The 24,000-nt window shown below is 43.1% G+C and overlaps 1 protein-coding gene across 2 annotated transcripts in view; it reads left to right on the top strand.

Moving 5' to 3' along the window:
* The window catches only part of creb3l1 (cAMP responsive element binding protein 3-like 1), a 55,792-nt gene that overhangs the window by 15,532 nt on the left and 16,260 nt on the right, over positions 1-24,000 (top strand). Inside the window, exons 2-8 of one of the 2 annotated variants that reach the window (XM_080758402.1) lie at positions 3,772-3,904; positions 5,258-5,344; positions 13,648-13,814; positions 15,088-15,169; positions 16,406-16,635; positions 17,639-17,785; positions 21,176-21,234. In XM_080758402.1, coding sequence (XP_080614528.1) covers positions 3,772-3,904; positions 5,258-5,344; positions 13,648-13,814; positions 15,088-15,169; positions 16,406-16,635; positions 17,639-17,785; positions 21,176-21,234 — 905 coding nt within the window. The remainder of the gene's footprint in view (positions 1-3,771; positions 3,905-5,257; positions 5,345-13,647; positions 13,815-15,087; positions 15,170-16,405; positions 16,636-17,638; positions 17,786-21,175; positions 21,235-24,000) is intronic. The other variant, XM_080758403.1, reaches the window with a different exon arrangement.

Raw genomic sequence — 24,000 nt, forward strand, 5'->3', positions numbered from 1 at the left:
CATTTAGTTATAGTTATATGTTAACTTCATGAACTAAATACAAATGCTAAAAAAGACAATAGCATTTTTAATACTAGTAATTAGCTTACCGGTAAATCAATAATATATCAATGTTCGGTTGTTAACCTGTGGCCGCATTAAGTGATGTATGTGTGTCTGCTTTCCCCAATCCAAACGTATGCAATTCATGGGTGGAAGTGACGTGTGCATGCTTGCAGCCAGTCTGTTTACAAGCTGGGTAGCTAGTCGAAGCAGGAGAGAGATGGTTTCCTTCCACCATCGGTGTGTGAATGTGGCGAATGCACACTGAAAATGCACTTTGGATGAAGGCGCTGTAATTGCACCATTTTCCAGCACAGCCGATTCTTCCGACCATGGCTTGCTTGTCGACGCGTGACGCAACCGGCCACTCAACACAGAACTCGCTTGCCTCACAAGCCTCAAGGCCTCGCTGTGAACGAACACGCCTTCTTATTGGTTGGCTTCAGATTCAGAATAGCCTATACAGGGAATTAATGTGTGCAGAGGAACACGCTATAATATGCTACTGCAAGTGCAGCCATATTGGAAAGAAATTGGGCTTCTTCCTTACTATACTTCCTTCACAGGAACTCTGAGAGTTACACTCGTTAAGGGGCCATTTGGAACCCCCTTAAAGAACCATGAGGGTGCCAGAACCATACTTTAGAGACTCACCAGTGTTTCCAGTGAGCCAACATGCACAATAGCATCCTGACTCTGTTTGAACAGAATGGAACAGACAGAGCCTCTTCATTACTATCACCTGTGGAGGAAGTAAAGCTCCCTCTCCACCAAAGAGACTGTTTCCAATTCCAACAGAGTCTTTCCAACTGCAACAAAGTTCAGCACAAACCAGTCGGCCAATGATAGCTCATCACCCGTACGCTCCCAAATACAAGCTCATGTTGATGACCCTGGTACTTAGGTTTAAGGTTAGGTTGCTGAAAAATAGCAGATCTACAAGCTCAAAAAAATAAATTGTGAAAATGTGGCGCAATTCCTTGAATATATGTTCTTTCAGAGCGAAAGTTTTGAACTAAAATCTTTGCTTCTGGGGGGGGGTCCCTGGAACAACATATTTTCAGATGGGGGGTCGGTGGCCAATTTATAATTTTTGGGGTCCTTGAAAACGACTGACATACTGTAGAAACCTAGGTTTTTCAGAAAACTGTCAGAGTTAACCACATGAACCCACTGTCAGTGTTAGAGGGGGAAAAGGACCTATTATAGAGACCTGTCAAATGAACACTTAAGGCATGTATTATGTAACTCCTTGTGCAGATTTGTTCTTAGATGCCCATACAGAACCCACCACTGCCAATTAAATTGTACAGCTCACTTGACTGGCTGTAGCCTAAGGCTAGAAGGCAACACCACTGGTATACCTATTCCTTTTTAAATGCGTCCACTTCAACTGCCCCTCATACCTGAAACAGTCCCTGAAACCATTCACATCCCCATACCCACTTAGACACACACAACATCCCTATCTTATGGTTCCCAACAGAATATTTTCAGGGAGAAGGGGAGCAAGCTAACTGTACCTGTTTGTGTATGTCCTGTGTATTTGTACTGTATGTCATGTTACATTTGTATGTACAGTATAGTACCCCCTCTAAAACGAGATAGTCAGCAATGAGTAAAACACTCCCAAAATATGTCTCTGACTGTGACACATCTAGGGGCCACAATTCAAAGATTTGACTGGCTGCAATGTTATCCCATTGGCTGAGAAGTCGGCTAGAGGCAAAAAGTGTCTGGTTGCCTAGAGACGAGGCAGCCAATCAGAAAGATAGGTGACTACGGCAGCCAATGAAATGATGAGTTGCCACAGTCACTACCAACCTGATAGAAAGTAGACCAGCCTGCTTTGCAAAAAAATAAAAAAAATAAAAGATTATTAAAAATCAGAGAATTTATTCCTTATAGCTACTTTAAGAGTTTGCAGTGCACGCACAGTGTGTGTGAGAGGCTTTGAGGAAGAGCACCAGCAAACTGCCTGGAATGTTATGTGCGGCAGGAGGGCGGCGGTTTGTGATTCAATGACATTAGTCTATTTGCGTTGCTCATGTTTCCATCTCACAAATGTCCTTCTGAAGCGCTACCGAGAATAGCTTGTTAGTTGACTATGGTAATTGGTTCCAATTTATCTGCGCGTTTTGTGTGTGTGTGCGTGCGGCGTGTGTGTGCGTGCAGCATGTGCATGCCATGCATGCATGTTTGTGTACGCCTCACGTGCACGCATGTATTCATTTAATCCCAGAGTGAGTCATTGTGTGTGTGCAGCGTGACTGCATGTGTGTTCATGTGCAACTGACTACAGACTGATATGCATGGACAGACAGAATATTTGATCGATCCCTATATATACATATATATAGGGAGATGTTGTGGTGTTCAACTTGCATGACGTACCCCACATACACCACAAGTGTGTGTGTGTGTGTGTGTGTGTGTGTGTGTGTCTGTGTGTGTGTTTAAACTAGTGGAAACAGATCACCGTGCTACCCTTGTCTTCCAGAACATTGTAGATCAGCTCAGTGACTCATTCATACACACAGAGAGGCTAAATATATCATCACGGGCTCTGCAGGAAAACTCCTGTTTACTCAAGTCTAACACACACACACTCGCCCCTCCGGTTACTTTCACTGTGTCCACACACCAACCCGACGTCTCATTCCGTTTAAGTGGAGCCGCGGCTCGTCCAATGTAAAGAGTGCTTCACGTTCACGCACACTGAACTCCAGCTCTCAGACATTCTGAGCGAGTGAGATTTGCAAGAATTCAGGAGGTGGAAGTCAGTGGGTTTCCTCATTGACACAGTCCCGGAGATATTTTACACGTGAGAGTGAAAAATATCTGATGTGAATTTGAGACGTACTAGTGTTGGCCCCCATGTTTTCTTCAGGATAACGCCAGTTGCTAAATGGTTGCCGGCTAAATGTGACTCCTTCACCTGTGCAGTCAATTAATAAAGCAGAACTAACTGGTGAGACAATCAGTATTTAGTCTTCCTCCTGACTATTTGTCGCTGTCGGACAGAAATCTTGTATCTGCATAATGTGCATAATGCTATTTATGTTTTTTTTTAGCGAAAATAGCAGATCTGCAGTACAATTTCGCTTCACGACAACACGTCACACATCGTGATCTGCTATTTTCGCTACTTTTATATTTCGATTGATTCTTTCAATTCACCTAAATTAGGCACGTTGAAAGGAATTAAGTCTGCCTGTGTTTTTTTATTTATATATTTAATTTACAAGAGTTATTTTCTTTCCATTTCCTGCACATGTTACACATGCATACAAAATTATCTAGATATTAAATGTATCAGTTAAATACAGATTACTGCAGTAAATACAGATTACTGCATTTCTACTAAATAATTTGTTTTATCTGCTGATTGTTTGTGTCTGCTGATAAAGCACCCAGCGGCTTATACAGTAGGTCAAAGCTATGTTAAATGTACCCTTACGGCCGTACCGTATCGGCTATTAGTATCAATCTTGAGAAGCAGGAAGTTATTGGTATCGGCTTAAAGAAAATCGATATTGTGCATCCCTAGTATCAATATGTGTCCATGGATGACGTGCCACGTTGAGCTGCGACTTATTAGCTTCTACAAAGGCAACATCATGTCTTGAACGGTATGTTTGTCAAGGGTTACGCCATGCTTCATGGCTAATCTCTCTCCCTGTCTCTCCTCAACCGACCCCCCCTCCCTCCTTTCCTCCCTCCCTCCAGCCTTTCTCAGCTGACCAGATGGATGACTTTAGCAGTGAATTATTCAGCAGTTTCTTTGAAGATCACATATTAGAGCGCCCCCTGTTGGCAGACAGACCCTCGCCGCTACACATGGACCTGGACAGCAGCCCAGGTACTTTCCTTTTACTCCTGAGTGCCAATATAATAAAACCGCAACATAAAGACAACATGGAGTATCCTAAAGTCTGTACGGTAAAACAATTATATAACGTTATGAAATACAAACATATACTTGAACTGCTTTCAAATACCTGTTACCAGACGGTGTTGTTTTCGTCTGCTAAAACTAAGACGAAAACTGTTCGTCGACTACCCTTTTCCACCGACGGAAACTAAATGGAAACGAAATAAAAACTAAGCTATGATGACTAAAACTAAGACTAAATATACTGACAATTTCGTCAACAAATAAAAACTAGACTAAAATGTTAGGAAGGGACTAGTGGACATGAGATCCAGTATAAGTCATTTTACTATTGGTTGCGTGCTGAAAATAGCCGATCTACAAGCTCCAAACGCGTCGAAATGAAAACATACCCTGAACATTTCAACCAAATTGATCACTTATGCAATAAATGAGCGTAGTGCAACAAGTCACACTTTCTTGACACTGTTGGAATCATGTGGGGGTGCATACTTAGTTTAGACTAGTCATTGGTTAGACATGGGTTAAGGTTTGGTTTAGGTGTGCTGCCCCGAGCAGCATCAGTTCCAAACCCATGCATGGGCCTAGTGCAGGGGTTTTCAACTGATTGTGGACGAGGGACAACCTGGGCACCATTGTTGTGTTGGGTGGGTGGGGATATGAGCTAATAGATTAGTGCTTTTGTAACCCTTGCTATACATCCCACTGTTTCAGTGGTCCATTAACTACTACTAAGTTCCTAATAATAATGACTCAACCAGGCAATCTGGTGCACTTCCCCCTCTTGAGATTCTAACTCCCTTTTTCTGTTGAATTTCTTGACCTCCAACTTGTCAGTAAATGACCACATGGATGGACTGATCATAGGTCACCAGGTCATTCAGTTCACGTTTTCTCAACTAGTGGAAATAAAATAAAAATCAACAAACCCTACATTACTAAATGCATGGTCAGTAACCACATGCAATACCTCCACGGACCACCAGTGGTCCACAGACCACCTGGCCTAGTGCAAATGTTGGCCATTAATCAAAGACACGTTGTCCAAGCATTACCAAATAAATATGTTTGATTTAGTTGTTGAAACATGTCCCCAAAAGGTTTCTTAAATTGAACGGTATGGGATGAGGGCGTTGACTAAATTGGAACAGATTTATTTGGCTGTGCCTGATCAATCATCCAAAAACCTGTAAGTTACCTTTAATACAGGTGTCAGAAACAAAGGTACGAGGCCCACCGCAGCTTTCATTCTTCACCCTATTGCGGCTCTATTAAAACAAATAAAAATAAATCTTAATTGATTTGTTTTGTATCTGCCAGAGGTCCAGCAAGACCACAGCTACTCTCTCAGCGAAGACTCCGCCCCTCAGAGCCCTGCCTTGTCAATCAAAATGGACCAGGACTCTGGTATGTCTCTCTGAATGAAAGTGCTTTTTGTTGTTTATTTAGATTAGATTAGATTAGATTTTAGATTAGATTCAATTTATTGTCACTGCACAGAGTATGCAAATACTTGACAATGAAATTAAGATTTATCATCCATCCATCCATCCATCTCTCCATTGGCTCAAAGTCCTACAATATACTAATCTGAGCTGCTCTGATCAGGACAAACACCCACTAAGAATTCACCCCTTGTCAGCCTTCTGCCTTGTTCCGCTCTGGTTCCGCCTTGTTTATGTTTAATTTGCTAAATCATAATTTTTGGAAAAAACTAAAAACAAAAATGATATGCCCAGTCACCATGCTGCACCTGTGATGCTGCTTTTTACTGACACCAAATAAGAATTGAATTCACAGAATATCAATATGAAGCAACTGAAAAACATGTTATTTCAAGTAGTGAATGTAGAGAGAGGATTTTTGTCCAACCACGAAACGGCAACCAATGCGTGCGAAGAGGGGCACAACCACGGGCGGGACTTGACAAAGGGTGAATTGCACAAGTGCAGCTACAGATCATAGTTTCTCTGAGGATTTGTCACTCCCTGGCTCCGTTACCGACATGCTACCAAATGTTGAATCGGCGAGCTTATAATTATACCTGTATATCTTTTTTTGTTTAGATAGACAGGTATATATACAGATGCAGATCTGCCATTTAAAATTTCACTGAACGTTTATTTCACTGAACGTTTGCCGACTTTTGCCTCAATGTCTGTCTGTCTATATGTGACACATGGACCACTCGGGTTCATGTGGTTAAACCGTGATCCGTCCCTTTCACTTTCTGTCTTATATTGCCAGGCAGTCTTTCTGTCTGTCTAAAAGTCATAACTCCTCCTCAGAGCTACAAGCAGAGCTTGGTGCAGACGAAGATATTGCTTTAAGCCGGAAGGGAGGAGGGGGAAAGACGAATCATCCATTTCTCCCGTGGGGACATATCGTTCTACTGCTCCCCCGTCTCCCTTTCCCCTGTCCGTGCGCGTCTTTGTCCCCCTTTGTGTCTCACCATATCTGTCTGATGGTTGTCCTCCCCGCATGTCCCTGGGATCCAAGCTCTCTGAGCACCAGGAAGGAGTTTTTCTCCAGCTAAGCCCTGCCTACCCAAACACACTCTGTCTGCCTGCCTGACCCACTGCCTGGGAAAGACAGGCTCCCTGCCAACACACACACACACACACACACACACACACACACACACACACACACACACACACACACACACACACACACACACACATGCTCTGACAAGCATGTGGTTTTGGGGCAGACATTGCTCTGATTCTGGGACTAAAGCTGGAGCCAGAGGAAAACCCAGACTCTCTCTCTCTCTCTCTCTCTCTCTCTCTCTCTCTCTTAGGCTCCCTTTAAAACCGTTACATCACTGACTGCTGTCAACCCAGGCACACATATGGAACATTTACATCATTCCACAGTGCACACATGCTCTCATGCATGCACGCACGCACACACACACACACACACACACACACACACACACACACACACACACACACACACACACACACACACACACACACACACACACACAGGCACACACACAGGCACAGGCACATTATAAATATTGAACTGGTCTCCAACATATTTGGTGTTGAACGGTATCCAGTGTGTATTTCTTTGGCTCAGCGTAGGTTCAGCTCAGGGTAACACAAAGCTAATGCCCTGCCGCTACTCGGTTCTTCCTTCTGCTACTCAGTTGTGCACCTGCCCCATTATGACCAATAATATTTAGACTAGATAGAGAGATGCCGCTGGGTATATGTAAGGCGTTTATGGGTATTAGACAGATGGCTAAGTATACAATTTATTCTGGGGTTTGTCTCTACTTTGCTATCCCAGTCACTTTACCATGAAGGCCCCATCGCAAGTTTTCAAATGTCTAAAATGTCTAATTTCTTTTTAAATAGCCGATCTTACAAGCTTGCATTGTGAGTTTGTAGATTTTTTCAAATGTATGTTAATGGTGGCTAATATATAATAATAATAATCAAAATCTACAAAGTAAAAATGCCTCAAAACTGCACTCAAGTACTGTACTTGAGTAAATGTACTTAGTTACTTTGCACCACTGAGTGTAGTTATTTTCTTAGCGCTCTCATTTCTCTACCACTGTTGGGTGGCTGACTCTGCAAGTTGCTCCAGGTAAGAGCATCTGCTTAAATGCCTAAATTGTGAGATGACAAAGAGCTGTACAGTTCGCAGAGAGCTACAGTAGTCAACGTGAGGTGAATCAAATGTCGCAAATACCTTTCTCTGAGTAGGAAACGAAAGAACGCCGCATTCTCAAGACCAAAAGACGACTGCCAAATTTCTTTCACTCCGTTGATGTTGGTTGCCAGATTGCCAACAGATTTTAAAACGATTTTAGAAGCTGCTCTCGTGTGTGCCAAAAATAACAACTACTGTACATAAACATGGCCGTCAATAAAGTTGACAAAGGTGAGGAGAGATACAACATTTAATATCTGTACAACTGTGTTAAAAAAAAGGATCTAATCAAATTAAATTTTGCCATTGGACCTTTGGCAAAAGGAGAATGAAGAAATTTAAAGAAAAATAAATGAACAAAAGAGAATATCCTGTCTAAAACATATTCGATCAGAATAGTGTCCCTAATTCAGAGATTTCTTAAAAGGTCAGTGTAGTTTTTCAGAGGCAGCAGTCAAAGGTAGTGCAGGAGTCAAGTACAATAGCAGCATCTGTTGTTACAGGAGACCATTTGTTAACCCATTTATACCTGAGAACTGATTCTACAAATATATCTTCTAAATCATGACAGTTCTAATGCTTCTCAAAGTATTATATTTGACCGAGGCCCTCCATTTCAAAATATGTTGTTCCAGAGGCCCCTTCATATATTCAAAGATTTCCACACATTTTCAAGATTAAAAAAATAAATAGCTAATGTAAAATGATGGTTGAAAGTGGTTAAAGCGACACAGATGCGTTCCTGTCCAACATGGGTTAACTCTAGGTACCGTAAGCAATCTGGTTCGTGTTTAGAATGGCCTGGTCCAATAAATACATTCTGCAATGTAATCAGTTAAGTATTTCTAAACAACTTTCTCTAATTCTGTAGACAGAAATAGGAGCTAAAGACATCTATAATTACAGAAGATGAAACTAAGGGGCCAAATTACTTTGCCTTTTGACCACATGAACCCCGGAACTCTATTTTGATAACAATAGGCGATTTCGGTGAAGAGATTTGGTGTAGTGGGGGGGGGGGGGAAGGAGCGGGCCGAGTACAGATCCATTGCGGTACCCCTGTTTACGAAGGGTTTAAGTGGTTGAATGGAGCAGAGCCTGTGGTCATTTAGCCATTGATATAATGAGCACTGGAGAGAATATAATGATAATGATAATGAATGTATTTACATAATGGTGTCTCTTATGTATTCTGTCAAGGAACCACAGTGAGTAAGTATACAGTATAGGAGAAACATCGGCTGGTGTTTATGGTAACATTTGCATAAAGGAACCTCTTGAAAAAGCCGTTCAAATAAATTATACGCGTAGGTTGTGCAATCCCATTTCTTATGTTCGCCATTCAAAGTGGCGCTAAAAGGAATTTGAGGGTAGCGTGGGCGCTCTCAGTAATAATGGTTGAAAACGTAGTCTAACAGCCTTTACTGCACCGTTAACATCACCGCAACACTTCCTTCCTATATCATTTATATATACTGTATATATGCTGCTCATTTTTACTCAAGTTTACTGCATGGAAAACTTCAGAAATTAGTTTTTTGATCAGTTTGAGTCGCACTAAGTGCGGCGTTACTCTGCACAGTATTAACCTATGATGCTGATATTTCTTTGTGAACTGATTCACTAGTAGACTTGCTGTATCCAAAGACAAAAGAAGTTAAGCATGCAGTGCAATATTTTCTGATTGATCTCATTCGTGGAATCAGTCAAACAGGACTATATGCAATTAATCTTGGCTGCATGAAAGCACAAGGAATGTTCAAATTGGCCTCAATGAAGATCAGATATCAGATCCTCGTGTCCAGTTGGTTTATATCTGGGCTAAAAGTCCTTACAAGATCAAGACTGTAGCTTTGAGCCTTTGAGAAAGTCCTGTTACAAATCGTGTCGGATTAAAAGATTCATTTATCCACAAATGTTAACCCAATGGGATACTTTAGATGTTGAAAATGGACGTGTTACTGTGGAAAAATTGGAGACCACACATATTTTGTGGGACTGTCCAACATTTCTAGGGTTCAGGAATAAAATAAAATTAGGGTTGAGTAGGCTATTTATTTTGTTCCTGAGTTATTCCTGCTGGGAATTCTACCTGAAGAGGTGCACGGCACAGATCAAGGATACTTTTACTGATACTATGAAAATGATAACATTGAACTGGAAGGAGATACAACCACCAACTATAACCCAATGGAAGCAGAGACTGAGGCAGATCTAATGTAATGGAGCAAATGACTGCAAGTTTGCAACTGAAAATGGACAGATTCATACAAAGATGGACCTGTGTTATATTGTACTTGGGTTCTTATGTACTTGTGTAGACAGGATTGTTGTCTATAAAAGTATTGTAAAAGAGTCGCAGATGCCTGGTCTGTAGCTGGTTGCGTGCTGGCGGTGGGGGATCTGGGGGCCCGTCATATTGTGGCGGTGGTTCGGGGGGCCTCTGGATCTGCTGTTGCTTGCAAAACGTTTTGCTGAAGGCCCAGAAATATACATACATGTATGAAAACACCTTCTGTGTAATGCTCGGTAAGGTGAGACCAAGTTGGATTTATGTTAAAAGTGGATACTCCCGAGTCCTTTCACTATATCTGATTCTATCCTTTCTCTCTCTCTCTCTCTCTCTCTCTCTCTCTCTCTCTCTCTCTCTCTCTTTTTTGGCTGTGCTGTTATTCAATCACAGTGGAGCAAGCTGTTTTACTGCTGCTTCCACCGCTGTGTGCTTCTTTGCGCTACTGTTTTTTAATACCGCTGCTGGCCTCCTGTCGTCTCCTGAAGCTCCATCCCACTGGGATCAAACGCACAACAAGCCCCAGTCTCTGCTCCACTAACGAGGGCAAGCGCCAGTCAACCCAGACCCCCATACCCTCCCTCCACCGCCCCGCTCCACCCAACGTGCTCCCTCGAATTAGTGCCAGAAGCCACTGGCCACTGGCCAGCACGACTGGAGGTGGGGGGATCAAATGTCTCGGTGGTATTGTGTGGCATGGCGTCCTAAAAGAGACGGGAAACATTGTTGTATAGTGGTAGTGGACTCCAACCTTTGTACCACATCTTAACTTGCCATCCCATATTATGCTGTACCATCCCATACTATGCTGTACCATGCCATACTATGCTGCCATGTACCCCGAGTGGAATAGTAAGAGAGTAGCGACACTAGCGTTGACTTCCATTGTTCCAACAATGGAATGCGGATATCTCAATGGGATAGTTCCAATGTTTGGAACTATAGCCCATAGGCACCCGCTTTGCGGCGAGATCAAAGCGCATCGCCACTCTCTTACTATTCCACTCGGGCTGTACCATACCATACTATGCTGCACCATACCACACCACACCACACCATAGCGTGCCGTATCATAGCGTGCTGTACCATAGTGTCTGTTACCATACCATAGCATATCTAATAATATGTTGGACCTACGATACCGCGCCGTACCATATTAACATACAGACAACTATTGCTAGACTTTTAGTAAAGCTTTTGACATTTCGATCCATATAGGGAATGTTTTCAGGTTGATCAAAGTAGCCTAAATAAAATAATTGGTCTGAGGAAGCTCTACTATGAATATATTTTTGAGGGGGCGCAAGCACCCTCCTATATCCAGCTTTTAGTTACCGTCCACAAACTTCTTATTTTAAACAACATTCCCATTGACAATGAATGGAGAATTTTACGTCATAGTATCTGAGCAAATAAGCCATAGTGTCTATTTCACGTCATGATGATGTACGACGATAAGAGCTCAAGAACAGTGCATGGTGCCCATCCACGGTGTAACCTACTCTCTAGGATCTTCTATTCATCGTCTGTTGGTCAGCAGCGTCTGGGATCAATTACCAAGTGCTGGTAGCAGAAAGGGTGGCGGCTCCAATCAAGCCCCTGATCCTTAACGAGGACAAGAGGCTTAACGAGGGCTATGCCAACAGCAGGATGGCTTTTATGAGGAGAAAGCTCTCAGGGAGTAGCTTAGAGCTGTGCTTTTTGGACTTTTCCTTTTTTTTTTACCGCCCAAGGCACAGCTATATTCATCGGGTATTTTCAAAAGTTTGTGAAAAGGTTTTTATCCGCTGCCAATTTACATTCTGTGGGTCCTTGACACGAACATGTTTGAGAACTACCAAGTGTTTAGAATGCATTTGTAGAATCGGCCTCAGGTTAAAATATCTATTGCTATATTCTAATAATAAAGTGCGACGTGTCTGAAAATCCCAGGGAACATGATGCACCTATACAGTAAACTCACGGCACACCGTTTGGGAAACACCATATGGCTTAGGGAGTTATAGGGAAGGTCCCTGCGGGAAAGACTACATTTCTTTGATAAGAGGACTTTGTTGTTTGGTTCAGAAGAACCGTGGGATTTGAGATGAGACCAGATTTCTTTCGGGAGTGATGGCTCAGAGTCGTCTTCGTCATCATCAGCGGAGCTGGCTCTGTGTTTCATCCGTCATTGACCTGGCTTTCTTACGCTACATTAGCCCCGGGATAATAATAATAATAATGGGATGAAACTAGTATTGACAGATATTGACTGAAGTGCAGACTATAGAGCTCATATATGAAACTAGTATTGACATATATTGACTGAAGTGCAGACTAGAGCTCATAGGGAGAGCAGCCTCTCGTCTCCTACAGTGTTTTTAGGGTGATATTATTTTTCCCCCCTTTTTGAAGAGGATTAGTTTAATGGGGTGAAGGATAATAAGACAAGCTATCCACACACACGCACGCACGCACACACACACACACACACACACACACACACACACCGTACACACAGAATGGATACACACGTGCGCACAGCCGTAAACTTCAAAGCGATATACAAGCAGAGTGTTGCTAGGAAACAGTATATGAGTACCAGGAGGTGATAAAAGTGACATTAGCTGTTTAACAACACACACACACACACACACACACACACACACACACACACACACACACACACACCACCATGTAATACATTTGCTCCCCCACTACGCTCCTTTCCTCCTCTCACCATGGGAAGTAAGTGTGTGTGTGTGTGTGTGTGTGTGTGTGTGTGTGTGTGTGTGTGCATGCATGTGTGTGTCTGCGCACGTGTGTTAGTGTTAGAGATCAAAGTAGCTAGCTATCCTGGTGTTTATGTTTCGATTCCAAAATGGAAAAATGCTGACTCACTAAAAGTCCTCTCCTCTCCTCTCCTCTCCTCTTCTCTCCTCTACCTGCACTTAAATCCCGTCTCCATTCTGCTCGTGGTTACAGCATTGTATTGAAAGCCCTCGCCTTGCCTTTGTTTGTGGACGATGCTTATAATTATGGTCGCTGCCTCGCAGACACACCAACTGTTTTGCACTGTTCTCGTGCTCTTTATGTCCAGCAGGAACCACAGAGAACACCGGTGCCAGATGTTAACATCTTTATTTTTATTTTTTCAGAGTTTAGTTCACATAAGACCTGAGGGCTGATTCCACAAAATGCTTTTTAAATCAGTAGTTTCAAAAATAGCGAATGGCCACAATGCTAATAGACCCCCCCCTCCCCCCCACGCTATTCACTTGATTCACTTGAATGGAATTTGCTCAGTGGTGTTTTGAAGCCACGACGAAACGACAAAGTCTTCCGGGTAGTACCCCTCGAGCGTTGATTGGTTGGCTCCTATCATATAGTACCCCTCGCGCTGTTCTTGTGTTAATGCAATATTATTACCATTGCACATTCTGCAGGGGTTGGAGGGCAGGTCTCTCCCTACACGCTTATGTGGAGAAATGGTGGGTAGGACACCTACTGGTTGGCAAGTAGCCCAAGTAGCCCTACCTGAAGCTCATAGATCACCTTGTGCATGAGCCGATTAAGACGATTCCTCTCCCCTCTTCCTATGCCCAGCATTGTGTGTTTGTGTGATTTTTATTTTACAAATGCCTTTTAAGTGATGCTATACTGATAGAGAGTGCTTGTAAATATCACGTGAACATCCGTAATGAAATAAATGTAACATTTCAGTACTCTTCTGTCTCTACCTCCCCCCCTACCTTTCTCTCTCTGTCAGAGTTCGAGTGGGGTTTCAGTCAGGACCTGTCGTCCATCATGGTGAAGGAGGAGGAGCCGGACGCCGGGCGGCGGTTAGACCCGCCCCCTCCGGACGGGCCGCCGCTGGTGTTAAGCCCCGCCCCCGCCGCCATGCACAGAGGAGGAGGAGGAGTCATGCTGCACACGGTGAGTTCAGAGAACCAAGTTGTCCCCATTTTGCTATGGAATCTCCCAAGCCCACAACTTGGCTATTTCCGCAACTTTTGCAAAACGTTCTGAAACATGTTCCAATGACGTGCGACCATTCAGCAACTATAGCAGCTCTAACAGCAAAAGGTTATAGGGTTAGAATCTGGGAGTGGTTGAAGTTGAAGTACATTCGTCCCACAATTCATCATGGGTATCACCCTGCTAATCAGTCCATTCTAATGCCTAGTAGGTGAGGTGATCACTACAGCTAACCAGAGTTCTTATCCTGCTCGGATGAATAAACACATAAACGTCATAGGCTAATGGGAAATGGCTCATTCCAAATGACTGTAGTACCACCGAGCATCGTCCAAAAAGGCGGTTGTTGACCCTAGCTGGCTCGAATGGGCCGACTCAGCATTTGGGAGACAGAATTGCAGTACGGCCCTTCCAGCAGACTGACAACAGCTGCATGCACCAGGAGCTCCGTGAGTTCCCTTCATGGCCTGCGCTTTGAACTGACCATGAAAACCTGACAATGGACATAAACCGACGTACAAACCCAAAGAGTCCACAGTGCACCAGCCAGGCTCTCCAGCCTCGCTGCTCAGCCTTAAGTGCTAGTTTCTAAAGTCTATCTCTGCTCCACACATTGTCAGCCGTGTCTTCCAAAGGAGCAATCAACTCGGGCCAAATGAATCACCCCATGAGTATTCAACCACAATAGTCAGAATGATTGTCTTTGCTCTGGCAAGAGCTGTAAGTTGGTCTTTGTCTGCCCACATCTACAAAACCATAGATTCCTCAAGCTGTCATAACTTGTTCTTGCCATAGTAATTCTTTCCTAGCTTAGCTCACGGTCATATCTTCTAGCCTATTCATGAATTCAGATTTTGCAGAATGTGCGTTTCTTAGTTTTCCAGCTTCCCAGTGCATTCTCGCCCATTCTCTTACTAGCATTCTTCTTGCCTGTGTTTTTCAATCAAGCAGCAATGCACAAAACACAGTGCTATAGCACTGGCGTGCCGTGGCCGTAGCTGCAGCACACCAGTACCAATATCGCAGAACCTCCAGTGTATCACTATACAGTTTCATTGTCAATGTTTACGATTGGTATATGCCAAGACAAGGACGACACAAGCTATTCTAAATGTTTATTCCGCAAAGAAGATGGTTCCCTCCATTCCTTTCTCTTATCTAGCACATCCACATTTATTGTGTTGCTTATTTTGCTAACGTTGTGTACTGCACGTTTGTGTTGTTTGTCTAGGAGTGTAACCATGAAGATATGAAGCCGGTAGCCATCAAAGACGAGCCCCGAGAGCTGGGACAGTACCTTAGCCTGCCTAATGGTACTAAAACACACGCATACACACGCATACACACGCATACACACGCGCACACATATCACATCCCATCAGCAAATGCACACACCAAATACACATGTACGGTACATCAAGCACGCATGCAGCATAAACATGCATAAATATATTTTTATTCACAAGCACAATCATACACACGCATGCACGCACTGAGAAACTACACCATTTCAGCAATTCGTTTGTGTGTGTGTGCGTGCGTGTGTGTGCGTGCGTGTGCGTGCGTGTGTGTGAGAGAGAGAGAAAGTGAGTGACGAGTGTGTTACTGTCAGTCGGTCAGAGATTCCAAAATGCTCCACTTGCGTCACTGTGACTCACTCTTGTTAGTCGTCACACGCGGTTATACGCAGACATCATACACACACACACACACACACACACACACGCACCGATGCAGGACAGATTGTTAGATTATCGTGTCTCTCCTGGCTTTTGTAACGGGGCGGAACGCCTCTGCGTCTGTTCCTGAGCTGCGTCAGAAGCCATGTGTGATTTATCTATGTTGTCACTCCGGTGTAAACATATTGATCTATGGCTAAATCGAAACAAACCAGGGCTGCAACTATCTATTCTTTTCTCAGTGATAGTTATCTATCGATTACTTTTTTTGATTCATCGAACAAAACAAAAAAATAATTGAGTAGGCGCTGCCGCGCTAGACCTTCCAATGCATGGCTTTCCGAAACGACGTCATGTGGCAGCCAAGTCTATGGATTTTAATGGTTTTTTTAGAGCGTAATAGCAAAGTCGGCCAATTTCATATATTTTTGGGGGTCCTTGACATGATAATGTTGGAGAACGACTGACATAGAAACATGGGGTTTTGTTATGGACAATGCAGAGTAATGAAAGCTGTGTAGTTTACCTTTCTGGGGTTGGGGTGGGGGGTGGGGGGGTCCTTTTTTACCAGTTTTGTTTTTCTGTTTGCTTCTTTTTTGTTTTCTTTTTTGAGTTTGAGAAAAAGAAAATCATGATTCTGTAATTCCGTGTTTTGAATGATGATGTTTGCATTATCATTTAATAGATCTAGGAAAAAAAAAGAAACATGGGCTTTTCAGAAAACATTCATTAGGGATTTTTAGAATCGTCCTCGGGTCTAAATGGCTTAACCTGTAAAACTGTGACGTGACAATGAAGCCGATTCCGATCAAATCCATGAGTTTTCAATTGACCATTGGACCCCCCCCCCTCTATAAAACCACCTTCCAGACGACGGCCTCCAGCTGCCCCCCACGCCGCCCAGCAGCAGCCACGGCAGCGACAGTGACGGCTCTCTGCCGCCGTCCTCGCCCCACCTCCTCCACACCCCCACCTCGCCCCACCTCCTGCTGCCCCCCTCCTCCCCCCAGCAGCAGCAGCATCAGAGGGCGGGGGGGCGCGCCTCCTCTGCCTCCTCCTCCGCCGCCATCTCCTCCTCGCCGCTCCTCACGGCGCCACACGTGAGTGGCTCCTCTCCTCCTCTCCTCTCCCCTCCTCTCCTCTCCTCTCCTCTCCTCTCCTCTCCTCTCCTCTCCTCTCCTCTCCTCTCCTCTCCTCTCCTCTCCTCTCCTCCTCTCCTCTCCTCTCCTCTCCTCTCCTCCTCTCCCCTTTTTGACAGCTTTCGCCACCTCATAGCTGTCAATGTTATTTTGCATGGCTGTGTTGTTGAACATATACACGGCTTAACGTCGAGAAAGTTACAAGACTGACCCACCCAGGTGATGGCAATAATACTAATTATTATGGGTGGTCGTTAAAAGTTGATTTCTCCCTCTGTCATTTCCTTGTATTTCTAGTTTATTTAAATAATGTCATGCAAATTTGACCAGTGCATAGCCTACTGCAGGCCTGGTTGACTAGATTTAGAAGACATTTTGATGCTCTTGCTACTGAAATGATGGATTATTTACAGTATATGGAGAAATCCTGTCATTTAACCTGCATCTCTATGGGGGAGAAGTACAGCTTGCCCTGTCTCCTCGCTGCTAACGTACGGGTTTGGGGAGGGGCTTATCAAAGGGCTAATTGTCATACAAATAATTGCGAATAACGATTTAATTGTGCTTTCAACATTGGATGATATGTAAAAATACATTTGTTTAGGCTTTGTAATAAAGAATTGCACATGGCAAATAACTGACATATGTACATGTAGGCTATTTCAAAGTGTTATACTTAAAAAGTAGTGGGAATAGCTGCTCTACGAACTTACAGTGCATCACGATTCAAGTTGAAAGATGGTAGATCTGAGCTGTTTCAGCTTTTTTTTGCTGTTTCTGCTATTTTTTGAAAAAGTTTGTGAATGTATGAGCATTTTTCAACATAGAAATGATTATGACGATTATGCAAAACAAAATGCAATCATCGCACGATTGTGACAGACCTACTCCTCAACTCTCCTGTTCTCCGCTGTCCTCTCCTAAAAAATGCGACTACATTTGAACATCAATCCTCCCTGTGCAGAAGCTGCAGGGCTCAGGACCACTGCTGTTGACGGAGGAGGAGAAGAGAACGCTGGTGGCGGAGGGATACCCGGTGCCCAACAAACTGCCTCTCACCAAGAGCGAAGAGAAGGCCCTGAAGAGGGTCCGGCGGAAGATCAAAAACAAGGTGCGCAGAACAGGGGTTCTCAACCAGTGGTCCTTGAGGGGGGGTCCAGGTGGTCCCCATGCTAAATGATGGGCGAGTTGGTAACCAAATGGACCCTTGTAGATCTAGAAAATGTTACGCTCTCAAGAGTTAGATTATTGTTAAACACCTGCATTACTTAATGTACAAGAAGTCTACACAAATGCAGAACCCTCTCCTTACTGGCGCACTTACTGTAAGCCTCTCCAATTGATCCAAAATGCTGCAGCTCGCCTGGTCTTCATTCAGCCAAAGTTCTGTCTCCCCCCCTTCTCCGCTCCCTCCATTGGCTCCCAGTCATCGCCCGCACAGAGTACAAAACTCTGATGCAAGCCTTCAAAGCAACGAAAGGTTTGGCACCCCCATATCTTGCAAGTCTAATCGGACCCTATAACCCCTCCCGCGCATTTAGATCAGCCGATGCAGGGAGCATGGAAGTACAACGCTCCACACGTCCCAAACTCTTCTCCCTTCTGGCTCCAAAACTATGGAATGCACTTCCCACAGCAATCAGAACTACAGACTCACTCCCAATCTTCCGCCGTAGTCTGAAAACTCACCTCTTCAGACTCTATCTTAGCCCATAGCACTTGCCGTAGTACTTTCCCTAGCCTCGACGACCTTACAGGCATATGCATATAGGCTCAACTTATGTAACTTAAATAGCATTTTATGTAGACATAGGCATAGCACTCTAGTGTATAAGCATAGTTTCATTTTACACTGTTAGGTTCTTAGCTTACAGACTTTTGTTCTTGCTTACTGTAATGTCGCTCTGGATTAAGAGTGTCTGCCAAATGCCTAAATTGTAGAAGAATTGTTATTTTGATCAACGTTTGCTAGTCATCAGTCCTATGGTACCACATCAATACAGCATGGAATTAGCAAAATATAGTTTTGAGTCTGAGATACTAACTCTCATCAAATGGTGGTCCGTGGCTCAAACGTTGAATAAATAATGGCCGTTGACATGGAAAAAGTTGGAAACCACTGGCGTGGACAAAGACAGGGATGGAAAAGTCTTGACGGATAAGAGGGGAAATAGCAATGCACTTTAACCCATTTGGGTGGGAATCCCTTTTTGTGTTTTAAGCATTGTTATGCTTTAGCTGTGGAAAAATAGCACAAGCTCATAGCACGGCACCGAGTGCCACGCTACGAGCTTGAAGGTCTGCTATTTTTGAAAAATCGTGAAATTGTGGCGCACATCTTTGAATAAATATTATTTTACAGTGAACATTTTTAACTTGAATCTTTCTTTCTGGGGGGGTCCCTGGAACAACGTATCTTCAGATGGGGGTTGGCGGCCAATTACATATATTTTGGGGGTCCTTGACATGACAAATGTTTTCAGAACGACTGACATAGAAACATGAATAAAATAAAACTCCTTGAACCTTGATGAGGTTTTTCAGAAGGCATTTAGAAGACATTTGTAGTTCCCAGGTCTAAATGGGTTTAATGTGCCGTCAGAAATACACTGCAGGATAAGCTGATGAGATGCAGGGAGGCTGGTTTGAGGCGGTAAAGGTGCGCACCGTGCGGTACTTCAGACGTCACACTCCTGTCCCACTCTCCGGGGCTGTGCTTTTTTACACAGACATTGATTCGGCTCTGTAACGACCTCCGCTGCCGGCTCAAAGGCGGCACAACAATGGCCCCCATTCTGTCACTGTCCATAGCTTTTATGCAGTGCAGTCGAGGCTGTGTAAAAGGGGCTTAAGGTGAGACACCCCAGGTGAAATCATGATTTTTCATTTTTTTTTTTTTTTGCTATTTTGCTTCCTAAACATGTTTTCTTTCAAACTAAAGCAAAATACACATTAAAAATACAGATTTAGATGTTTAGTTGGATAGTTTATTTTAGCCAATGACAGCTCGTTTTTCGGGGTGAAAAGCCACCATCTCTATTTTCATGATTGGTTGTTGGTACAAAGGAAGTGACCATATTTGGATCAGACCACAGTCAGCTTGAGGTCCAGACCTTTCCAATGATATATGCCATTATATGTTGTTGCCAAGGTTTGGATGAGATATTTTGTCTCAAAATAGTGGCTTCAAATAAAACGTTTTGGAATTTTACAATACAAATCTTTAAAGGCCGTTTTCTCAAAATGAGTTTTCCTCATACTTGGGACAAATAATTTCCACTTCAGTTGAACTCACATACACCAAACTTTCCAGTCTTATTCATAACTATATTCCGCAGACATTTACACATGGATTTGTTGATATATCATTCACAGCCTGATTTACATCACATTTTATACCAAAAAAATGCCGAAAATTGGGTTTTTTATGCCTGTTGACACTATTTTCTGATTTGTGGAGTGATAATTAGAGATATCAAAAATCCCATGTGTAATTTTCTTTGTCTCTAATGTGTCAACAAAATGAAATGATCATTTTGAACCTGGCTTTATCCGATCTTCAGATTTATCGTCCCGAAATGTATGCAAATTAGCGCATATAATGCCTAATTTGCATATTTAAACATATAATTTCAGAAAACTTGTAATACAAAACATCTTAGTTTTAATATAAGTAATCAACTGGAGAAGTTTCATTGTGATAGCTATTATTTAACTTCTTTTCCCTATTCACCTGGGGAGTCTCGCCTTAATATGACTCACTGTGTACTGTGTACATCACTGAAGGACCGTTTTCCGAAGCGTAATGTGGCTTTTTTGGAAGGAAGCCATTGGATTCCGTTCATTTCAGTATGGTATGAAAAACAATATTGCTTGATATTCTGTGTATAGGTAATCCAACACAGTAAAATGTATTGGGCCTCTATTCTTAATTTTTTGGTCAAAGTTACATTGTCATTGCATTTCAATGCATGATAAAGCATTTTAAAGCACAGGTTTCTTCAACATTGAGTTTGGTCATAGGAAAGTGGTCTGTGTCTATGTATTATAGGGCCGAATAGAATAGCCAATGTATACCGAAGATAAAATAGTCCTTTTAACCCATTTTGACCTGAGATCAGATTCTAATAATGTCTTCTACATCCCGACAGTTTTCTGAAAAAGCTATGTTTCTATGTCAGTGGTTCTTCAAAAAAAAATTAAATGGCAGACCTACAAGCTCCTATGAGCTTGTAGATCTGCTATTTTTCAATAGCTAAAGCATAACATGATGCTAACACCAAAATGGCTTAAAGAGCTCTACTTAAAGATGCAAACATGGAATAGAACAACATTTTAAAATTGTATGAGTTCTAACATGATTCTGCAGTATACCGGTATATTATACAAGCTAATGGACGGGTGCAAGGTTTACTGGTGTTCGCGGCTATAGGGTTAGGGTTAGCCTTCACCAGGGTGACTGTTGAGATGTTGTTTTCAACGTGTCTCTGTCTTTCTCTAGATCTCAGCTCAGGAGAGTCGGCGGAAGAAGAAGGAGTACGTGGAATGTCTGGAGAAAAAGTAAGAGTTAGACAGAAATTAGTCTTCATTTCTCTTAAAGTCCGTCTGTCCTCGCCTCCTAACCCTACTTCCTGTTTCATCCTTCATATTCAATTACTCTCTCTCTCTCTCTTCTCTCTTTCTCTCTCTCTCTGTCTTTCCCTGCTAAACCCGCTATTGGTTTTATATGTGACCGAATACAGTGGTTTCAAATTCAGACACAAGGGGGCCATGGTCATTTTTTAACTTTTTTTTTTTACATTATGAAACTACAGATTGTAAGCTTTCATATGATGTATTTTTAGTTATAGTTATTCTATTTATAGTGACTCATTGACAACCAGGTATAGTCTGGTGACCACCGGAGAGACGGGTGACAGCCGGAATGTAGACGACACCCGGGTGAGTATGGGTTACGCCCCAGCCTGTGTCCTCCGTGAGGAGGAAGCCCAAAAAACCCTCTCTGAGGTCTTTAGGAGGGCCATTATAATCCACCACTAGTCCTGAATGAAGTGCCTGGTGATGGGAGTCTGGTGCAACGCACGTGGTCTTGGGCCTGGTGAGACGTAGGAGGGGCCCGGACAGGAGTCAACCCACAGAGCCTAGTCCTTCCGTGCGCCAGATCTGGTTCTCCCAGTCCTGACAGAGTAGTTCCGGAGCAACGGATTGTGTGGCCTTGCTCATTCCCTGATCGAGGGTAGCTACTGGGACGTAAGTCGGGACTTGATCACCCCGGCTGCATCACCTGAGTGAGGGGTATGATGTTCGAGAGACCGATGACCTTGGGATACATCACTGAGGATACGTCCCAGGTGCATTCATGCGATGTTCTTTAGTTATATTGTTCATTGAAATTGGAAAATATTTGAAGAAGATATGACTCTTTGAAACTTGTTAAACAAAAGTAGAGAAACTGCCTTGACAAGATTTAAAAGTTTTCTGAGCTGAGAGGAATGGGTGTGACAATAGCTACTTGTCTCCACCCCTAATTGCTCGCATAATCACTCCCCCACCCCTAACCACTCCCCCACATAATTGAGTGAGAAATGTCTTGCATAGTTGCATTAAACTCTTATTTAAAAAAAGTAAAAAGGTATAGATTATTATTATTATTATTTTACTTGTTTGTTTTTTTCCACTGGCAGGATTTGATCCTGGGTGAAAAATAACCCTGGAAGACTACAGACATTTATTTAACCAGGATTCTGTTCCCATAGGTAAAACATTACCTCGGAACACCACCTTTTATTAAAACAGGATTTCAAATTATTGGTGAAAGATAACACTGGAAGTATTTTATTAAACTAGGATTTGATCCTAGAGTGTGGAAACTGACTTTCAATTTTACTCACTTCACACATCTACAAATGTACTCAAGTTCTCAAGTAGCAGTAAGTTAGTAACAGAGTGATTGACATTATCTTATTGTGAAAACTGTGAAAACTGTGTCAAAGTCTAGTAGTAGCTATAGCCGCTCCTCTGCAGTAGCACACAAACTTGTACAAAGACTTAGATAGCAGTATGTACTGCTATCTGGATGCAGTTGCATCAATTAAATGACTCAGCTTCTCCAGTTGAGGGGAACATCATGTGTCAGTTTAGTTGCATGATGTGTAATATTCATGCAACAGTTCTGGCAACTGTGTTTTTTATATGTTTCTAACAAGTTTATTATATGTTTCTATAGGCTAGCCCTTTTCTTAAAACACGTTTAGAAAGTGCTTTTGGGTCCAAACTGAAAGGAATTGCCTAAAAAAAGTGGACCCTAATGGACCCATTTGATACTTAAAGTATTTTAAAATGCTTTGTGACTTCTAATTAGCTGTGAGAGTAAAAAAAGACCACTAAGGATTTGGATTGTGTATTTTTGGCTCGGGCGTTTCCTTCCTCCAGCGCTGCTTTGTACCTGCTGACCCCAGAACCAGGTCCACTTCCAACCGTGACCTTTTATGAATTGTTCTGCAACAACTTGTACTACTTTCCAGACCTCCTTCCAGCTCTCTGTTTCCATCTCTCCACTTCACCCCCCCCCCCCTCTCTCTCTCTGTGCGCTTACACCTTCTCTCCACTTTTTCTCACTCTTGTCTCCTTTTTGTCCTCTTCGCTCTCACCTCTCTTCCCCTCTTCATTCCTCCCTCTCTCTCTCTCTCTCTCTCTCTCTCTCTCTCTCTCTCTCTCTCTCTCTCTCTCTCTCTCTCTCTCTCTCTCTCTCTCTCTCTCTCTCTCTCTCTCTCTCTCTCTCTCTCTCTCTCTCTCTCAGCATCCCTCTTCCACTCTGTCCTTCATTCCCCCAGCATGGTGGTGGCTAACCTCCAACAACCTGCACAACACATGCTCCATCAGGCCCAACCAACTGGACCCCTATAGAGCTAGTAGAGACAGAGAGAGAGAGAGAGAGAGAGAGAGAGGGAGAGAGAGAGAGAGAGCAGGGCTGCAACTATTCCGTCGCTGTCGGGCAGAAACCTCTTATCTCTTTTGTTTTGTAAATTAACGCCCGCTACTTGATCATACTCCAGCATCACACAGAAGCATCAAACGCAGCAGAAACATTTTGAGCTTGTCTATCTGCTAATTTTGCCGTTGAATTGGAATTATGAAAAGTAACAATTCTGGACATATGAGGTTTCCACCCCGCCCGAGAATTTTCTTGCCGATTGTTCTTTCGGTTACCATCAATTGAAGCGTTTTTGGTTTCTACAGATACTTAATTGTTTGCGAGTTAACTATGAAACCTTGCGTTTTTGACACCCAACCCACAATCCCCGTCACTCTGTGACGTCACCTTGT

This window comes from Protomyctophum bolini (genome assembly GCF_963924005.1).
Source record: "Protomyctophum bolini genome assembly, chromosome: 24".
Lineage (NCBI taxonomy): Eukaryota > Metazoa > Chordata > Actinopteri > Myctophiformes > Myctophidae > Protomyctophum > Protomyctophum bolini.